Source organism: Mustela lutreola, chromosome 13 (genome assembly GCF_030435805.1).
Source record: "Mustela lutreola isolate mMusLut2 chromosome 13, mMusLut2.pri, whole genome shotgun sequence".
NCBI classification, from domain to species: Eukaryota; Metazoa; Chordata; class Mammalia; order Carnivora; family Mustelidae; genus Mustela; species Mustela lutreola.
The window spans coordinates 80634002-80654764 of record NC_081302.1 but is presented as its reverse complement, the minus strand read 5'-3'; the positions used below and the strand labels follow the sequence as shown (position 1 = coordinate 80654764).

Genomic DNA, 20763 nt, shown 5'->3' with positions numbered 1-20763 from the left:
ACTTCTCACATCCTATTTAAGAGATTAAAAGGAAAAAAATAATCTCTCAAAGATTTTAATGCTCAGTTTTGATAGACTCCATCCAATTCTTTAATGTAGAGCAAATGTACGAGCTTAAAAAGAACGTGCATTCTTCAGCTTTCTCCTATACTTTTTCGGCCTATCTTTCAAAACTAAGCACTGAGTATTTTTAACCTAAGTAATGTGATGTTATATGTACACTTTAATTGCACGTTTTAGGAATAAAATCCATGATATTTTGGTAAATCAGTATATTTATAAAATGGACCGCATAGTGTATCAAAATACACTTTTCACTGGGAAAAATAAATAAAACAGGCGAATGGATCTACACAAAGTAAAAATTAACTTTGGTAGATTTCAGTGTAGGACAGTCCGTAACAAGCCTATTTGCCCTTTTCCCCCCAGAGCTGCTCAGCTTCCAACTTCAGATTTTAAAAATATTTTTAATTGAGATTATGTTGACATGTTCTCATTCCACATCATCTTCAGCCAAGCTCTGAGCACTTACAATTCTCTGACTAATTGTTGGAAGCTTGGTCAGAAGCATCTGGAACACTGGTGGTGGGAGAGTCTGCTGTAACACTTGCAGCAACTGCTGTGGCTGTCCACACACAGCAACTGCATTTGTCAGATGGTCTACACCTTTCTCATATTCGCCTTGGGCTAGCAACTCTTCCCCAAGTTGTATTTCTTCAAGGAAGAATCTCTGAACAGCTTGGGCATCTTTAAGGTCAGGTAACTTGCAAAGTCCGGCTCTCTCCTTGGCAAGCTTTTGTTTCTTTCTTCGTTCTCGAAGCCTGTTCTCGAAGTTGGGGTCACTCGGCCTCTTGCGGCCGAAGCAGATGCAGTACCCGCTGCAGAGAGCCCCGCAGACGCCGGCGGCGCCGGCGCGGTTCCGGCCACCACCTTCCCACGGCCCAGAGGCAGGAGCGAGCGCGGCGGCGGCGGGGCCGGCGAAGAAGCTGTGGGCCGGGAAGCCGCGACCACGCCGCTGCGACCGGCCGCTCGCCGCGGGAGACGCGGAAAGCTGCTCTCTGTGTTTTAAGTGATTGTTCGGTAAAGTCCGTTCTTTGTTGTGTGGGCACTGAAGTCTCTGTTCTGGTGCCTTAGCAGTCAGCCAGTGATTGATGGGAGGTTGAACGAAGAAGTCTCTCAACCTTTGCTGAGGGGCTTGGTATATTTGTCGGGGCGTTCCCTCAGTGCTCCACCGGGCAGTTCACAACCCTGCCTTGGCCTTAGCCTTCACTTTCTGCTTGCACAGAGTCTCAAAGTCAGCCAGAAATGAGAGCTCAGAGCCTTCTCAAGTCTTTCATGGTCATGCACTAAGCTCTTTGCATGTACATGAGCCTCTAGAATCCCAGGAATATGTTGAAGTTTTTCAGGGTTCCATGTGGACATCTTAATTCTTCAATTTTCCCTTTAATTTGTGTTTGTTTGATCAGCCTCTCATCAGCCCCAAGCGTTAAAGTTCCCTCCAACAGCTTCAGTGCTAACTAATTGCCACTGATTTTCTTTCGTAAGCGCTCCAAAGTAACACTGTTTGCACAGAGGCAGCTCTTGAGTCATGAAATAAAATGCCTTGAAAATGGAATCGTTTGGTGAGATGCTAGATAGGCAAATATTGACAGTTCTTTAGGTATGGACATTTCAGGGAATTCTAAACCTACCCTAATCCTATATGTATTGATAGGCTGCGAGTTTAGCCAGCTACCAGAGTGGTGAGGCTCTTTGTTTTCATTGCTACTCCAGAACCTGATAGGGGAATGGGATTAAGAGAAAAATGAGATAACTAACTGAAGTCAATTTGCAGAGTTTGGAAAAAGATGATTTTGACAGTTTTGCCATTGTTGCTATTGCTTTTACTCCACCATTCCAAACATTAAGCTCTACTTTTTAAAAGACAAATACCATATGATTCCACTTATATGTAGAATTTAAACAACAAAATGAATAAACAAACAAAAAGCAGAATCAGACCTATAAATACAGAAAACAAACTGATGGTGGCCAGAAGGGAAGGGCTGGGGGTGGGGCGGGATGACCAAACCGCGAAGGAGCGAGAGAAATACAGGCTTCCGGTTATGGAGTGAGTAAGTCATGGGAATAAAAGGTACAGTGTAGGGAATATAATCAATGATATTGTAATAGCAATGTATGGGGACAGATAGCAGCTATACTTGTGGTATGGAAAGCATAATGTATACAGTTGTTGAATTACTATACTATTTTCACCTGAAACTAATGTAATGTGTATCCACTATAGTGAAATTTAAAAAAATAAAAAGCAATTCAAATAGTAGAAATAGAACAAAAAAGTGTTGTAAATAAGGTTTCTACCCTAAACACCTCGACCCTGGATCCCAAACAGAATATTTTTTTAAAGATTGTGTATTTATTTATTAGAGAGAGACAGCAAGAGAGTTAACACAAGCAGGGGGAACGAGAGAGAGAGAGAGAAGCAGAGAAGCAGGCTTTCTGCTGAGCAGGGAGCCCATTGCAGAGTTTGATCCCAGGCCCCGGTATCATGACCTAAGCCGAAGGCAGATGCTTAACGACTGAGCCACCCAGGTACTCCCAGAATATCAACTAGTGTTAACAGCTACTGTGTGTCTTTCATAAATACATGCCTAGAGAAGCATGTATATAGAGAGACAAAAGATCTGTATTTCCTTTTATACATATAGAAATATACTGTACTCTCTATTATTCACCATTTTTTTTAACTTGGTAATTTACCTTAGATATTGCTACATAGAGCTATTTCAGTTTGTTGTTGTGGTTGTTTGGTATTGTAAGATGAATAGGGCATTATTTACACATTTTCTAGTAACAGACACTTGGTTTGGTCTACTATTTTGTTATTTCAAACAATGATGGGATGAACACCATGGCATTTACATCTCTTTGACCATGTGTGCTATTACTGAACGATAAGTTCCTAACTAGGAAATGTAAGGTGTGTTTGTTTTCAGATATTGATGGATGTTGGAAAATTGCCTCCAATGATGTTTCATCAGTTTATGCTTCTGTTTGTGGTAAAGGAGAATGCTGTTTCTCCTCATTGCCACATTGGATTATCAAGTATGTTTTGCCAATTTCAAAGATGAAAATTTCTCCTTATTGTTTTACTTCTCTTCTCTTATAATACCTTCTCATATATTTCATATATTCATATGTTTGTGAGTCTTCTTCGCTTCACACACAGCACCTCTTTTCATATCCTTCTCTCATTTTTTTATTGAGTTTTAATTTGTAATGCTCTTTGTGAGTTAGAGTCGTTGGACTTTTGGTCTGTTTTACATATTACAAATATTCTTTTCTCTAGCTGATTATTGGTCACACGGTGTGGTTTACAGTACTTTTTTCTTTGTTAATTTTTTTTTTAAGCAGTCGGTCAGATTTCCCAGTCTTCTTCCTACCTGTATGTCTTGCTTAGAAGGGCATTTGTTTCTTCTCAGTTCATAAAAATTCATCTCTTATTTCTTCCAGGAACTTATTGTTCCATTTCGTTATTTATTTGGGTGGCTTATTGTTTGTGAGGGCTAACCAGTTGTCTCTGCATCATTCCTCTCTGATTTAAAACGCCATTCTTGGTGCACCTGGGTGGCTCAGTGGGTTAAAGCCTCTGCCTTCGGCTCGGGTCATGATCCCAGCATCCTGGGATCGAGCCCCACATCGGGTTCTCTGCTCAGCAGGGAGCCTGCTTCCTCCTCTCTCTCTGCCTGCCTCTCTGCTTACTTGTGGTCTCTGTCTGTCAAACAAATAAATAAAATCTTTAAAAAAAATAAATAAAACGCCACTCTTCTTAGGTACTAAATTCCTTTATGTAGAGAGAATATTTATGGACTCTCTATTCTTTTCCATTGATTTCTTTGCCAACATTTTAATGGGTATTTTTCCATATGACCTTTAGAATCAGCTTGTCTATTTCTATTTCTCTGTTGAGGAAAAATTTACGTTGTTACTTTTGTTAAAATTACATTAAAACGGGTGCCTGGGTGGCTCAGTGGTTTAAAGTCTCTGCCTTTGGCTCAGGTCATGATCCCAGGGTCCTGGGATCAAGCTGAGCATCTGGCTCTCTGCTCAGCGGGGAGCCTGCTTCCCTTCGTCTCTCTCTGCCTTCTTCTCTGCCTAATTGTGATCTCTGTCAAATAAATAAATAAATAAATCTTTTTAAAAAATGACATTAAAACAGGAATCTCAGATTTTTGCACCTATCAGTCAGAATCTTGTGGAAAGCTTGCTAAAACATAGTTTGTGGGGCCTCACCTTCAGAGTTTCTAATTCACTGAGTCTGAGTTGAGGCTTGGAATTTGTGTATCCTAAAATTCAAAGGGTGATGTTGATGCTGCTGGTCTGGGACAACTCTACTTCCGTGAAGTAAAAATGTATTCATTTTAAGAGAGTTGTTATCCTTCCAATATTCATTCTAACAGCAAGGTATGTTATTCCATTTATGTTCTATTTTCTTAGTAGAGTTTCAGTGTTTTCTTTATATTGATACAACTTATTGTTTTAAATTTATTCCTCTGCAGTTTCTTTTTTGTTGCATTGTAATAAAGGTTAGTTTAGGGGCACCTGGGTGGCTCAGTGGGTTAAAGCCTCTGCCTTTGGCTCAGGTCATGATCCCAGGGTCCTGGGATCAAGCTGGGCATCTGGCTCTCTGCTCAGCGGGGAGCCTGCTTCACTTCTTCTCTTCTCTGCCTGCCTCTCTGCCTACTTGTGATGTCTGTCAAATAAATAAATAAAATCTTAAAAAAAAAAAGAGTACTAGAAACATAAAGTTTAAAAAAATAAAGGTTAGTATATAATTATTATTTAATAATTATTTAGCAATTTTTGAATTATTATTTTAAATATTTATGGTTAGCAAGTCTTCCCTGTTCAACTTATTACAATGGAAGTGGGAATAATATTAGGTTACTTTCTGAGAATTTGGAGGACATATTAGGGAAAGAGAGGAAGGTGAGCTTTTTTTAAAAAAAAAAAAATTTATTTATTTATTTGACAGAAAGAAATCACCAATAGGCAGAGAGGCAAGCAAAGAGAGAGGGGGAAGTAGGCTCCCCGCTGAGCAGAGAGCCCAATGCGGGGCTCGATCCCAGGACCCTGAGATCATGACCTGAGCTGAAGGCAGAGGCTTTAACCCACTGAGCCACCCAGGCTCCCCGAGGAAGGTGAGCTTTGATAAGAAAATGTTAATAAAACTTTTTCCACTCGTGGCTTAAAAAATGTTTCCTTCATGTGATTCTAGGGCTGGAAAAATTAGTTGGAATAATTAGTTTTTCTAAAGTATAGAAAAAGCTCTGAAAACCCGCAGGCTTCACTAACATGTATGAGGAATCACTAATATCAAAGATGGGTTACATTCAGATAGCTTGAATTTTGGTCATATATGTAAATTAGAGTCCATGGACATTGCTAGGAAGGGTGAAAGTGTAACTTGCAAGGGCAAGGGGTGAAGGGATGAATGAAGACTAACGAACAGATCCTTTAACTTTTATAGAAAGTAAGCACCTTTCCGGACCATAGCATATGCCCCTGTTTTATTGCCTAGACTGAGGATAGCTGAAGACTACTTTTAAGATCTGCAAGATAAATTTTGAAAATTCAGCCTAAATATTTCTGCAAACAGTATAATCCAAATTCGTATTTCCCAATCAGCCTAGTATCTTTTTCCCTCTCCTTCTATTGGTTAAAAAAAAAATAAAAAGAAATGGAGAACACATGTTCTCCATCCTGTTCTCCAATAGTAGGAACATACTATGCTATAGGTGAGAATTTTCTTATTTACTGTGGTATTCAGAATACGAGTTCCCCAAAGGTGCCTATGTTCTGATCTGCAGAACCTGTGAGTATGTTACCTTACACAGCCTAAGGCGAATTAAGGTTACAGATAGGGTCAAAGTTGCTAATCAGCTAACCTTAAGAGGGAGAGTATTCTAGATTATACAGGTGGGCCCAGTGTAATTACAGGGGTTCTTTAAGATTTTATTTATTTATTTGACACACAGAAATCACAAGTAGGCAGAGAGGCAGATCGAGAGAGAGGGAAGCAGGCTCCCTACTGAGAAGAAAGCCCGATGCGGGCCTCGATCCCAGGACCCTGAGATCATGACCTGAGCCAAAGGCAGAGGCTTTAAACCACTGAGCCACCAGGCGCCCAATTACAGGGGTTCTTAAAAGAGCAAGAGGAGTGCAGGAAAGAAGGTGAAATATATTTCATGTGATAAAGACTCATTTTGCTCTTGTGGCTTTAAAAATGGAGGAAAGGAAGCATAAGCCAAGGAAGATGTGCCATCTCAAGAATCTGGAAAAGGAAGGTTCCCCCAAAGAGCCCATAGAAAGGAATGCAGCTGTCCCCAGCCTTAACTCAGTGAGACCTATACAAGGTTACTTGACCCTATACAACAACAAGGTAATAAAAAGCATTGTTTTAAAGTATGAATTTATGGTAATTTGGTAACAAATAGGAAATTAATGCAATTATTAAACTATTATGACAGAGTACTCACAAATACTGATGCTTCCTTTTTTTTTTTCTTAAATTGTTAGCATTTGTCCAAATATCTAAAAGGTTAACTTTTTTTTTCCCCAATTAACAGCAAATTTTTGGAAGTTGAATATCTCAGAGTTCATTTAGGGCAATACTTATCCGGAAATCTGGTCTATCTGCAAAGTGACTAAGGACCTCATTGGCATATCACCCTGGAAAACAGCTGAGTCAGAATTAAGATTAAGAGCTTTGGAGTTGGAGGCTCAGAGACCTAAAACCTCTGCTAGGACTGAATATGTGACATTGGATAAGTTATTTACTCTCTCCTCTTTTTTCTTATACTAGAACTTAAATCATAAGGTTATGGTGAGGATTACCTTAGAAGATATATGTATAGCACTTAGCATGATTCTAGCCCATAGGCAAAAAAAAAAAAATCATAAAATGAAGACACAGATTCTCAAAAAAAAAAAAAAAAAACCGTAGTGCCTTTCATCATAAAAGCAAAAAAATCTAAACGTCTCAACTGTTCCCAAAGGCATAAATACAGCAATTGACATTCATAATGGCATTCATAAATGATCAAGTATAAGGTTTTTTAACAATTCTTTTAAAGATCTTTAAAATATGTGACTGTTGGTATTTAAAGTGGCAAGATTTTTGTACCTCAAAAATTTATGCATGTGGAATTTACATCAAGAGTGTCATATGAACAAAACATTTTATAAGGTATATTTTTACTAGGACTCAAACCTTAGCTCCTCCACTTTTTGTTCATCTGTAACATATGAGACACTTCATCTTACTTAGCCTAAGTTTTCTTCTATAAAATTTGGATAATAGGAGAGGTACTTGGTAATGTGGTTGGGAAGATTAGCGATAGTACATTTGAATCACCCCCTTGAATATACCTATAAGTGATTGTTCCATAAGTGGTGGTTATTCGTCATTGTTACTTTGTGATCCTCTAAAACTGCATTGACTAAAGTCAGTAGTAACCTAATTATGAAATACTCTGGGTCTTTCTCTTCCTTTATTATAGTTTGTCTTACACTGGATACTACTGAACCTCTTCAAATTCTCTCCTTTCTCCTTTTCTGGCATTGTTCTTAGCCTTTTTTTTCCCCCCAGGTTATTTATTTATTTATTTATTTGACAGACAGAGATCACAACTAGGCAGAGAGGCAGGCAGGGAGAGAGGAAGGAAATCAGGCTCTCCGCTGAGCAGAGAGCCCAATGCGGGGCTCCATCCCAGGACCCTGGGATCATGACCTGAGCCGAAGGCAGAGGCTTTAACCCACTGGGATCATGACCTGAGCCGAAGGCAGAGGCTTTAACCCACTGAGTCACCCAGGCTCCCCTTTTGCTTATTCTTCTTCCTTTGCCCAAACCTTAAATATTGTTGTTTCCCAATTTCTATAGCTTTTTAAATTTTTCTTTTTCCCGTGCACATTGTTTGTGAGTATGATAATGCTTCTTATACTAGCTGAAACCTTTTCCCGGAGCACCAGTTGTATTGCTCAGAGACCTCTTTCTTTTTTAAAGTGAGAGAAAGGAATGCATTTTCTTTTCGAGTTTGCTTCATTTATAGCCTTAAGTATTTATATGGTATGTGGGTATGCATTTGTATTGTGACTTTAACCCAAAAACATTAATTAGGTGGGTCTTTTCCAAATCTTTAATCTCTACTAATCTACTAATGGTTGAAAAATGGTACCTGTAACTGTGATGGGCATGTCTTTGGAATTAGTTAAACACATTTGCAAGTTTCTGAACCATTTACTTGTTTTTCTGGGCACTACTTTATATCCTTTGTTCCTTTGCTTCTTTCTTTCCTCCATCCTTCCTTCCTCCTCCTGTCGTCCGTCCGCCCCTCCCTTCCCCCCTTTCTTTCTTCTTTTAAATTTCAAGTTAGGTAACATAGAGTGTGGCTCTGCTTTCAAGAACAGAATCCAGTTATTCATCAGCTGCATACAACACCGAGTTCACATTCAAACCAGTGTCCTCCATAATGTCCATCACCCATCGAGCCCATTTTCCCACCCACCTCCCCTTCAGCAACTGTCAGCTTCTTGTCTACATTAAAGAGTCTCTTGTGGTTTGCCTCCCTCTCTGTTTTTTATCTTATTTTATTTTTCCTTCCCTTCCTCTTTGTTTATCTGTTTTTCTGAAATTGCACATATGAGTGAAATCACAGAGTATTGGTCCTTCTCTGACTGACTTATTTCACATAATGCCCTCTAGTCCCATCCATATCATTGCAAGTGGCAAGATTTCATTCATTCTGATACCAAATAGTATTCCATTGTACATATACCACATCTTCTTTATCCATTCATCTGTTAATGGACATCTGGGCTCTTTCCATAATTTGGCTATTATTGATAGTACTGCTATAAACGTGGGGTGCATGTGCCCCTTCAAATCAGAATTTTTGTATCCTTTGGATAAATAACTAATAATACAATTGCTGGGTCATAGGGTAGCTCGCATTTTAACTTTCTGAGGAAAATCCATACTGTTTTCCAGAGTGGATCACCAATTTGCCTTTTAACTAACAGTACAAGAAGGTTCCCCTTTCTCTGCACCCTCACAAACACCTGTTGTTTCTGAGTTGGTAATTTTAACCATTCTGACAGGTGTGAAGTAGTATCTCATTTTGGTTTTGATTTGTATTTCCCTGATGATGCAAGATGTTGAGCCTCTTTTCATGTGTCTGTTAGCCATCTGAAAGTCTTTTTTGGACAAGGTTCTATTCAAGTCTTCTGCCCATTTCTTAACTGGATTATTTGTTTTTTGGGGTGTTGAGTTTGATAAGTTCTTTATAGATTTTGGATACTAGCCCATTATCTGATATGTCATTTGCAAAAACCTTCTCCCATTCCATCGGTTGCCTTTTGGTTTTGTTGATTGTTTCCTTCAGTGTGCAAAAGCTTTTTGTCTTGATGAGGTCCTGATAGTCCATCTTTGTTTTTGTTTCCCTTGCCTCCGGTGATATGTCTAGTAAGAAATTTCTATGGCCGAGGTCAAAGAGGTTGCCGCCTGTGTTCTTCTCTAGAATATTGATGGTTTCCTGTGTCACAGTTAGGTCTTTCATCCACTTTTAATTTATTTTTGTGTGTGGTGTAAGAAAGTAGTCTGGTGCCATTCTTCTGCCTGTCACTGTCCAGTTTTTTCCAACACCATTTTTTAAAGACAGTGTCTTTTTCCCATTGGATATTTTTTCCTGCTTTGTTGAAGATTAGTTGACCTTACACTTGTGGGTCCATTTCTGGTTTCTCTTTTCTGTTCCTTTGATCTATATGTCTGTTCTGTGCCAATACCATACTGTCTTAGTGACTACAGATTCGTAATAGAGCTTAAAGTCCGGAATTGTGATGCCTCCAGCGTTTCTTTTTTCTTTTTTTTTTTCTACATCACTTTAGTTACTTAGAGTTTTGTCTGGTTCCATACAAATTTTATAGTTGTTCGTTCTAGCTCTGTGAAAAATGCTGGTGTTATTTTTGATAGGGATTGCATTGAATATGTAGATTGCTTTGGGTGGAATAGACCATTTAACAATAGTATTTTTTTTCTTGCAATCCATGACATGGAATGTTTTTCCATTCCTTTGTGCCTTCTTCAGTTTCTTTTATATGTGTTCTCTAGCTTTCATGGTACAGAACTTTTATTTCTCTGGTTAGGTTTATTTCTAGGTATCTTATTGTCTTTGATGTAATTGTAAATGGGATTGATTCCTTGATCTCTCTTTCTGCTCTTTTATTATAATTGGTGTATAGAAATGCAGCAGATTTCTGAATGTCCATTTTGTATCCTGTGACTTTGCTGAATTCATATATCAGTTCTAGCAATTTGTTGGTGGAATCTTTCTACATAAAGGTTTTCTACATAAAGTATCATGTTGTCTGAGAAGAGTGAAAGTTTGACTTCTTCTGTGCTAATTTGGATGTTTTTTATTTCTTCTTGTTGTCTGATTGCTGAGGCTAGGATTTTCAGGACTGTGTTGAACAATAACAGTAAGAGTGGACATCCCTATCATGTTCCTGACCTTGATAGATAGGAATTTAGTGCCATTGTATTACTTGTAAAATCGCTGTTCCTGTAGATTGTCTGTGTTCCTTTTAAAAATGGTTTAAAAAGTTCCTGTCACTTTTGGTATCTATTTCCTGCTCTAAGAATCCCTTTTAGTATTACTTGCAGAGCTGGTTTAGTGTTCATGAACTCCTTTAGTTTTTGCTTATCTTGGAAACTCTTTATCTTTCCCTCCATTCTTAATGACAGCTTTGCTGCTTGGCTGTGTTATTTTTCCCAGTCAGCGTGTTGAATATATCATGCTGCTTATTTCTGGCCTGCTACGTTTTTGGGGACAGGTCTGCAGCTAACCTTATGTGTCCACCCTTGTAGGTTAAGGACCTTTTGCCCCTGGCTACTTTCAGAATTCTCACTTTATCTTTTTTGTTTTGTGAGTTTCACTCTAATATATCTTGGTGTTGACCTGTTCTGTTTGGATTTTGAGGGGAGTTCTCTGTGACTCTTGGACATAAATGCCTGTTTCCTTCCCCCGATTAGGGAAATTGTCAGCTATAATTTGTTCAAATAAACTTTCTGCCCCATTTTCACACTTTTATTCTTCTGAGACTCCTGGGATACAGATAATATTGCACATTGTTGAATCACTAAATTCCCTAAGTTTGTATTCATGATGTTTTCTTTCCTTCTTCTTTTCAGCTTCGTTATTTTCCATAATTTTCACTATCACCTATTTGGTTCTCTGCCTCTTCCATCCTCATTGTGATTACATCCAGTTGGTTCTGCATCTCAGCTATAGCATTTTTATTTCAGCATGACGAGTTTTATCTCTGCAGTGAGGATTTCTCTGGTCTCTTCTATGCTGCTTTGAAGCCCAGGTAGTATTCTTATGACTGTCATTCTAAATTCTTGTTCAGATATATTGATTACATCTGTTTTGAGAAATCCCTGGCTGTGATTTCTTCTGCTATTTCTTTTAGGGAGAATCCCTCTGTCTTGTCATTATGTTTAGGTTTCTGTCTTTTGCATGTCATGAAAGAATGTTAGGTTTCCTGCTCCTGAGAGGAAACAGGGGTCACACACTGTCCAGGGTCTTGCACTTCAGGAAGTGTTTCTGTTGTATGCTGTGTGCACTCTGATGTAGTGTTTTGGCTGCCCTTTTCCACAGGTCAGTTTGCTCAGACTTCCTCCGTGCTTGCAGTGGGAGGTGGTTGAACCTTTCACTAGGTGTGCTTTGATTTGTTTGTTGAGATAAGCCTAATTAAAAAAAAAAACTAAAAAAAAAAGGGCTGATCTAAGAAAAGAGAAAAGGAAAAGGAAGAAAAAACAGACAGACAAACAACTATAACCCTGATTCCAAATAATGAGAAAGAAGGAAGGAAAAGGGGGGGAATCAACAACAACAAAAAACGGCTGATCCTACAAAGGAAAAAAAGAAACAAACCAACAAATAAACACAAAACTATAAGCCTAATGCCAAAGGAAGAAGAAAATAAAGAATAAAGAAATAAAAGAATTCTTAAGAAAAGAAAACCTGGTCCTATTTCCACCAGAACTGAAGCTGATGCTTTAGAGCACTCTGTGATTAGTAGACCTGGTACATGTGGGGCAGCGTATGTTGTTCTGAGGGAGAGGCCCCCTGTGCTGGTTCACAGTCAGACCTGCCTTAGGAAACTTGCCCCTGTTGGGTGCACAAGGGCAGGGTTTGGTGTAAGGGACTCCAGCCTCCCCTGGAGGTTCTGTTTCTCTCTTAAGTCCAACCATGGTGGTGGGGGGAAGGGAATGTGTGGAAGATCCTATCACCCCACCATCTCAACCTGGGGGAAAACTCACAGCTGCTACTGTTTAGGAGGCCCTGATAAAAAAGTGAACAACTTCTTCTCCTGTGTTCCAGGCTTTCATCATATCACTGCACCTCAACTTCCCTGTGCCTGGCCATCTGCACACGCTATGCCACAGTTATGTGTTTTATCTTTGTCCCATGGCTGGTATTGAAAACTCCAAATCTTAAAGGACCCAGCAAGGTGTGGGCCTGCTTCTCTCCCTAGGAGGAGAGGCTTGCAGCTTGCCCAGCACCATTCTGTCCCATAAAGGCAGTCACACAGAGTGGAGTCTGTTGGGCCCCACAGTGGAAAGATGTGACCAGCATATCTGCCCTCTACACATGCTTCTGTCCCCTGCTGCTAAACAGCCACTCAGTGGCTCCTAGGGGGCCTTTTGTCCACAGAAAAGCAAAATCCCTCTTCCACATGTACTCCAGGAGGGGGAGTGATTTCTCTCAGTGCCATTCAGGGGATCCCCTCACCCCAGCATATTGCAGGAACCCTATATGCTGTTCTTTCTCCTGCCCTCTCCCTCTCTCCCTGGCTTCACTCTACACAAATGGCTCCCTCCCTTTCCCAGCACCACAGCTTTTCTCTCCCCTAGTTCATAGCTCCAAACCTCACATCTGCCACTTTCCCTCCAGTTACGCAGATTATTTTCTTAATCCTCAAATCTATTTCCTAGTTGTTCAAAATGATTTGATGTTGAGCTCCTCTGTTTGAGGGATAAAGCAAACCCAGGGTCCCCCTGCTACTCTTCCAATTTTGTCTTTCTTCTCAGTGACCTCTTCTAATTGAGCATATTTAAAAGTGCACATAATCATTTTCTGCATACTTTTTCCCCACTCTGTACCGATGCTGATGCTACTGTTAATTCACTTGTTCAATCACTAATTAAACATATATTGAATGCCTACTATGTCCTAGGCCCTGAGGGTACAGTAGTGAAGTAAACAAATTAACAACTATTTACCCCTCAGGGAACACATCTGTAGTGGAAAAGACAAAGCAAATGAATCTGTTGTGTGTCTGATATAAATTCTGTGGGGAAAAATAGAGGAGGAAAGAGGACTAAGGAGAGCCAAGATGTGGATAGGGTTATGATTCTAAGTGGGATGCTCAGGGAAGCCATCACTATACAGTTACCATTTGAGCAAAGATCTGAGGAGGTGAGGGAGCAAGCCATGGGGGCATTTGGGGAATATTTTCCCAGGATGAAGGAACAGCAGTCGCCCATTGTGAAGCAAGAGTAAGTCTCGCATTTTGGGAAAACTGAGGTAGGAGCAATAGGAGAGAGGTCAGAGAGAGAGAGTTTATAGGCAACCATGGTTGTGTTGTCCTACCTATTTTCTTAAAAATTGGTAACTATCCTTCACTACTTAATCTTTTTCCTTTTTTTCTTTCCTCTTTAACTCTGGCAAGTCACCAAGTTTTAGTGATCCTAACCCTCTTCAGTTCAGACCTTTATCATTGGTCACCCAATTGATCTACTGCTAGCTGCACACTTGATATTCAGCACCCATTCAGGAGCTTATTTTCAAACACTGTCTGCATTGCAGGGCTGCACTAGGTATTGTAGATACACAGGCCATCAAGCTTGCCCTTAGAAAATTCACAGTATCTGGAGAGAAAATCAACAGGCAGTTGGTCACGTGACAGTGAAGTAAGTGCTTTGAGAAGGGAAGTACAAGCAGACTAAGTACCACATGGTAGAAGGGTAGCTCCAATTTTTGAGGGTTAGTGCAAGCTTTCCAACAGAAATTATCTTCCTGTTAAGCTCTAAAAGATAAGTTGAAGAGTTAGACCCTCAAAATGAAAAGAAAGAATTTCCAAGCAAAGGGACCACTTGTACAAAAGCCCAGAAAAGAGAACCGAATGTGGTTTAGTGTTACCAGATAGAGGACAGAAGAGGATGACTCAAAATCAAGCTGGAGAAATACAAAGGAGCCAGATCATGTATGATCTCTAGAGGCCCTTTTAGGGTGTTTGGTTAATCCATCTGTTACCAACATCATCAGTTTCAAACTTGAATATAATACATACTTTATCTCCGAGAACTGAAACCCACCAATGATTCCTTACTGGCTTTCTGCTGAATTCAAACTGTAACAGGCACACGTGAGGTTCTTTAATCTGCCTTTGCCTCTTCAGCCTCAGGTCCCACAGGCCCCACTCTTACTTTATACACCAGCAGTGCGGGACAGCTTATAATTACATGCCAGGAGGGAGAACTCTCCAGGACCTACCAAATGCTTGGAATGCTCTTTGGCCCTTCCCAATCTCGTGAATTCATGTTTATCTTTCAAAAATAATCTCAGAGGTCATCCCTTTTTTTTTTTTTTAATATTTATTTATTTGAGTCAGAGTGAGTGAGCCTGAGCAGAGGGGCAGAAGGAGAGGGAAAGAAAAACTCAAGCAGACTCTTCACTTAGTGCAGAGTCTGACACAGGACTCCATCCGTCAACCCCAAGACCATGAGCTGACCTGCAAACAGGAGGTGGGTATTCAACTGACTGTGCCATCCAGGTGCCCCTCAGAAGTCATCTTCTATAAGAATCTTCCCCAGAAAATTCAAACGAAGTTAATCCTTTACTCTTCCATGCTACCACCCCACTTCTGTGTGATCTTTTCATTGCAATCACCTTCATCTGTAACAGGGTGTTTATATATTAAACTTCTCCACTGGTTTGAGCTCTTTGAGGGTCTCTGGGTTTGGTTTTGTCCGTGTATCCTTAGCCTGACAGTTAGCCACACTTAATAAGGCTCGGTTAATTTACACTAAAGAACAATGAGAATTATCTATAGGAAAGAATGAACACTAATTTATAGCTCATTTAAGTCACACAATTGTGATAGAGCTCAGCACATCTTAGCAAAGGAATCACAGACTTTTTTTTAATTCTTAAATTCAGTTCAGTTAGCATATACTGTATTACTAATTTTAGGAGTAGGATTTAGTGACTCATCAGTTGCATATAGCACCCAGTGCTCATTATATCAGGTTATGTCCTTAATGCCAATCACCCAATTACCCCTTCCCCCCACCAACCTCCCATCCAGCAACCTTCAGTTTCTTTTCTAGAGTTCAGCCTTTCTTATGGTCTGCCTCCTTCTCCATTTTCATTTTGTTTTATTTTTCCTTCCCTTCCCTTATGTTAATCTGTTTTGTTTCTTAGATTGCACATATGAGTGAAATCATATAGTATTTGTCTTTCTCTGACTTACTTCACTTAGGATAATACACTGTAGTTCCATCCATTGCAATAGGCAATTTCATTCTTTTTGATGGGTGAGTGATATTCCATATAACACATGCACACACACATAACAAATCTTTATCCATTCATCTGTTGATAGACATCTGGGCTCTTTCCATATTTTGGCTATTGTAGGTATGGCTGCTACAAACACTGGGGTGCAGGTGCTCCTTCAAACCACCATGTTTGTATCCTTTGGTTAGATACCTAGTAGTGCAATTTCTGGGTCATAGGGTAACTCTCTTTTTAAATTTTTGAGGAACCTGGGCGCCTGGGTGGCTCAGTGGGTTAAGCTGCAGCCTTCGGCTCAGGTCATGATCTCAGGGTCCCGCATCGGGCTCTCTGCTCAGCAGGGAGCCTGCTTCCTTCTCTCTCTCTCTCTGCCTGCCTCTCAGTGTACTTGTGATTTCTCTCTGTCAAATAAACAAATAAAATCTTAAAAAAAAATAAATTTTTGAGGAACCTCTATACTGTTTTCCGGAGTAGCTCTACCAGTTTGCATTCCCACCAGCACTGTAAGAAGTTTCCCTTTTCTCTGCATCCTCACCAACATTTGTTGTTTCCTAAGTTGTTTATTTTAGCTATTCTGTCTGGTGTGAGGTGGTATCTTGTGGTGGTCTTGATTTGTATTTCCCCGTTGGTGAGAAATGAGCATTTTTTCATGTGTCTGTTGGCCATTTGTATGTCTACTTTGGAGAAACATTCATGTCTTCTGCCCATTTCTTGACTGGAATTTTTGTTTGTTGGGTTTGAGTTTGGTAGGTTCTTTATAGATTTTGGATACTAGCCCTTTATTTGATATGTCATTTGCAAATACCTTCTTCCATTCCATAGATTGCCTTTTAGTTTTGTTGACTATATCCTTTGCCATGCAAAAGCTTTTTATCTTGATGAAGTCCCAGTAGTTCATTTTTGCTTTTGTTTCTCTTGCCTTTGGAGATTTGTCAATCATCCAGAGTTTTGTCTTCTCTTAGTCTCTCAGTTCTCTCATCTGCTAAGTGAGGATGAAAATACCTATACCCTAAGATTTCAGTGGTGATGAGATTTGGAACATATATGACATAAACTAGAAACTTAGTTAGATGTTCATGATCCGGTGAGATTTTTATGAGTTGGACAAAATGTTATTTTATCCCTTTCAGACCTGTAATCACTGTGATCACATTATTATAGATTGTCCCATTCAACATTAATAGGAGTCTAGGTATTATGGATTCTGAGCATCTGACTTATGAAGACATAACTAATGCTGTCTTTGTACTGTGCTCATGCTGTGTTCCTCTGGAGAGGAGGGCTTATTCCTTGAGCCTCCATGTTGCCTTTTTGCCAGTGGCCATTATCCATGACAAAAGGAATACAGTTTCCCAGCCTCCAAACAAGGAACCTAGAAAATATTTTCTTATAAAAACTGTGCTATGAATTCGATTAATTCGTTATTAAGGTTTCCCCCCAAAGCTATTTTATTTTTAACATAAACAGTTGTGCATTTTTAAACATACAAATGTATTCACCATATTTTTATTGAAAATTGGTCTTTTGGGGCGCCTGGGTGGCTCAGTGGGTTAAGCCACTGCCTTCGGCTCAGGTCATGATCTCAGGGTCCTGGGATCGAGTCCCGCATCGGGCTCTCTGCTCAGCAGGGAGCCTGCTTCCCTCTTTCTCTCTCTCTGCCTGCCTCTCCATCTACTTGTGATTTCTCTCTGTCAAATAAATAAATAAAATTTAAAAAAAAAAAAAAAGAAAATTGGTCTTTTTATTAAGGGTATCCAGACTTGTTTATCATCCTCCACATGTTGGTCTTTATTCTGAGCTAGCATTTCGAAGACTGAAACTTCCGTCGGTCAGTTCCATGTCCACACCAAAAGATTCTGTACCCAGAGGACTTGTAATGATGTAGTATTACATTGTTGCTTAAAAACTTTGTATGGATTGATGAAGACCTTTTCTCATATTATTTATATGTAGTTTTGGGGAAAGATGAAAAACAATAAAAACGGTAGAAGGGTAAAGGACTTTCAATTAGAGTGCTGGGTAATTTTCAAAAAGATTCATGTTCACTTCCCCTTTTTCATAATTTGCTTGATTTTAGAAGGTATGACTTTTAGAAAATAGGTCTATCTTTGAGATTGATGGTTGCTGTAAATTTTTAAAATTGTAGTAATTCAGATATATTTCATGTTAATGAAATTGGTAAGAATAGTCTAAGGCAGCATTCTTAATATATACTTATATACAAACATCTTTTCTTAACTGTTCTTAGTAAAAAAATGAATTAAAAGTAGAGAGGTACAGATTTGAAATATGTTCATGTTGGGATGTGGTGCAATGCTTATAATATCTCCTACAAATATGATTTATGTGAAAATGTGTTGTGGAGCTCAAATGAAAAGCTCTGCAAATTGGAAAAGTTAATATTTCAAAACTATTTGTGTTAAGGACATCTGAGAGGAAATGATGAGACCTGGATCCTAGCTTTTTTATCACTGACTATGACCTCTGGCAAGTCAAACTTTTAGCTCTGTTTTCTCTTCTTAAAAATGAAGGCAAGGTCTAGGAGAGTACTAAGTTTCCTTCCAGCTGTAAATTTCTGTTATTGTTACTAAATCTTGATATGAGAAATTAGTCATGCTATACATAAAATTGTTTTACTCAAGAATTATTAACAGCATGAAATTTAATATTATAAATTGGTCTTTTAAAAAATAAAAATTTGAGGTTTTTTTTCCTAAATATTTGTTGTTTTATACACTATATTTCTTTATCAGACTTACTCTTTCTGAGAAAGAAAAGAAAATATTCTTCTTCCTTTTTTTTTTTTTGAAAATATTCTTCTGAGGTAAATCTCTTACTCTTCAGATTTCCTGCTGCCTCTCCCTCTGCCTACCTCCCACCCACCGCCAGCACCTTTCCCACGCATACACACTGAACGTAATCCTGACAACCGCACAACCCACAGAGTAATAGCAGAGGAACCCTGACAAATTCCAGGCACCACTCTCTGCAGTAGAAATAGACCTATACTTGGCAACTGTGTTGTGAAAATATAATTCAGAGGAAGTAAATACATGCACAATTGTCTCAAATAGTATGATTTATAGCCTTGCACAGTTTAGGGGAGAAATGGCATTTCTTCACTTACACACACACACACACATTTTAAACCTTTTTTCTCTATTCTCTGTAAAAAATAATGAACAAATTAGTTTCACGTCTACAAATATTAGTTTTGGATACAGATACATAGTTTACATACACTTAGCTTTTTCACCATGTTTAGCTTTCAGAAGATTATCACTCTTGAATAAACCCACTTTAGTGGGCAGTAAGTGACCAAAAGTGCCCTTAGGCACTTAGCCCATAGGGCTCAAGTCTTAGCCTTCTAGTCTGTTGTAGCAGTCCAGAGACTGCAAGGGCTAATCCAGTTTACAGAGTCAAGATCCAGAAATAATAATCCATCAGACTTGCATTTCATTAACCAAAGGAGTTTTGGAATTATGGTGAAGCCAGGACCTGGACCTGAGCTCTCCTAGTTGCCACCTATCACCTGACCTTGAGAAACATAATTGCTATGGCACACTCCAAAGAAAAGACTTTGAGAGTCAAGTCAGACAAATACTGAGAGGAACCAGAAAAGCTTTAAAGATGAGAAAGAATTAAATCAGAAAAATTCTACTTAGGTTGGAGAAGCATTTCTTGGAGAAAGTGCTTGTGGATTCTCCAAATGACTTTAATCCATAGTTCATTTATTTTATAGCATATACCTTCAAGTTTCAATAGGAATGTACCCATTTACTAGTAAATAGTTTGATTATTTGAGATGATGTTTCACATCTCTTGTTCTGGTGGGTGTTTGTCCTTGCTGTGGTTTGGTACATTATAGGAATCATGAGGATACTTTCATTTTTCCTTTAATTTCTGGTTTATTAATTCTCTCATCAAAAATCTGCACAATCACCACAGATAAAGTCACTGCCAAGTGTTTCTCCTTCTGTTGTTGAATCTCCAGTTCACTTTTTGCCAGCACCAACATTGGCTTTGTAGTCCCCCTGACTTTCTTCATTCTGCTCTTGCATTACTTTCACTGTTTTCGTGAGGTCTTTTTCTTCTCATACATCCTCTGTCTTGCAACTCAATTTTTGGGTTCATTTTTCTTTGCATTATCCAAGTAATCCTAAGTCATACCAAAGTCAGTTGTCTTGGCACCACTGAAATGGGTTTTGAATCCAAATACAAAGATGACGTCTCTTGTGGTCTTATACATTTTGGCTAGTTTTTCCCAAACTTTTGTCTCCTGTTCTGCTGCCTTTCTGGAGTGAAGAACATCAATGACCATTTGTTTCCACTGAGATAGTATGATGGTGTGAACTTCCTGGTCCAGATAGTTATTGTGTCCTTCATGATAGTTAACCAATCTTCAAAAGCCAAGGAGGAAACCAAGATTATTTCTTCAAAGAGTTAAATCATGGGCTTATATTATTCCTTGAGCTTGTTTCCTAGTGTCTCAGTACCCAGCCTCCTGTTTTGTTAGCATTTTGAGTAGAGAAGTTATACACTATACACTATAAGAAACTGTACACCCAGAGAGGTAAGCAGAATAGTGAAATTGTGGCAAAAGGGCCATTTATATTTCTTACAGGACATAAAATTCAGAAGTTAAAATCTAGGGCCTAATGAATGGGGAGTCTAATGAGGTACTCTTCCTACATAAAGCCAGGGACATATAAAAATACAACCAACCCAAACCATAGAATACATCAGAAAATTTGCATTGACATTGAGAAATTGCCTGTCTTGGATATATCACAACCACAAAAAAGTTAATAGATGGATTTGCAACCTATATTCTTACTACCCAAAAAACTTCTCCCAAATGTCAAGCTGTGCATATAATTGAAAGTGTTTGCAATTAGTAGTGCCTAAGAATTTTATTACAGCAAATGCAAATTCTTTTTGATTGGACTGTCTCTCTACGATAGGTTTCAAATAATTCTCACAATTAGTTTTCAAAGGAAAATAATTCATCACAACAACATCAATAAAACTAGTACACAAGGAAACAATTCTCAAGAGATCATTGGCAGTTACAACCTGATGGCAATAAAAGATTTTATAATTATCAGGCTTTGTTTATAAA

The 20763-nt window shown here is 38.9% G+C and overlaps 1 protein-coding gene across 1 annotated transcript; it reads right to left on the bottom strand.

Annotated features, from left to right (window-relative positions):
* Window positions 1-39: 39 nt before the first annotated feature.
* LOC131813648 (mitochondrial import receptor subunit TOM20 homolog) lies at window positions 40-19659 on the bottom strand. The gene is made up of 2 exons (XM_059144007.1): window positions 19525-19659; window positions 40-1186 (listed from the first exon to the last, which is right to left on the bottom strand). Exons 1-2 carry the CDS (start codon window positions 19657-19659, stop codon window positions 494-496), a joined length of 828 nt encoding a protein of 275 aa, XP_058999990.1. The 3' UTR covers window positions 40-493.
* Between the last annotated feature and the right edge of the window lie 1104 nt (window positions 19660-20763).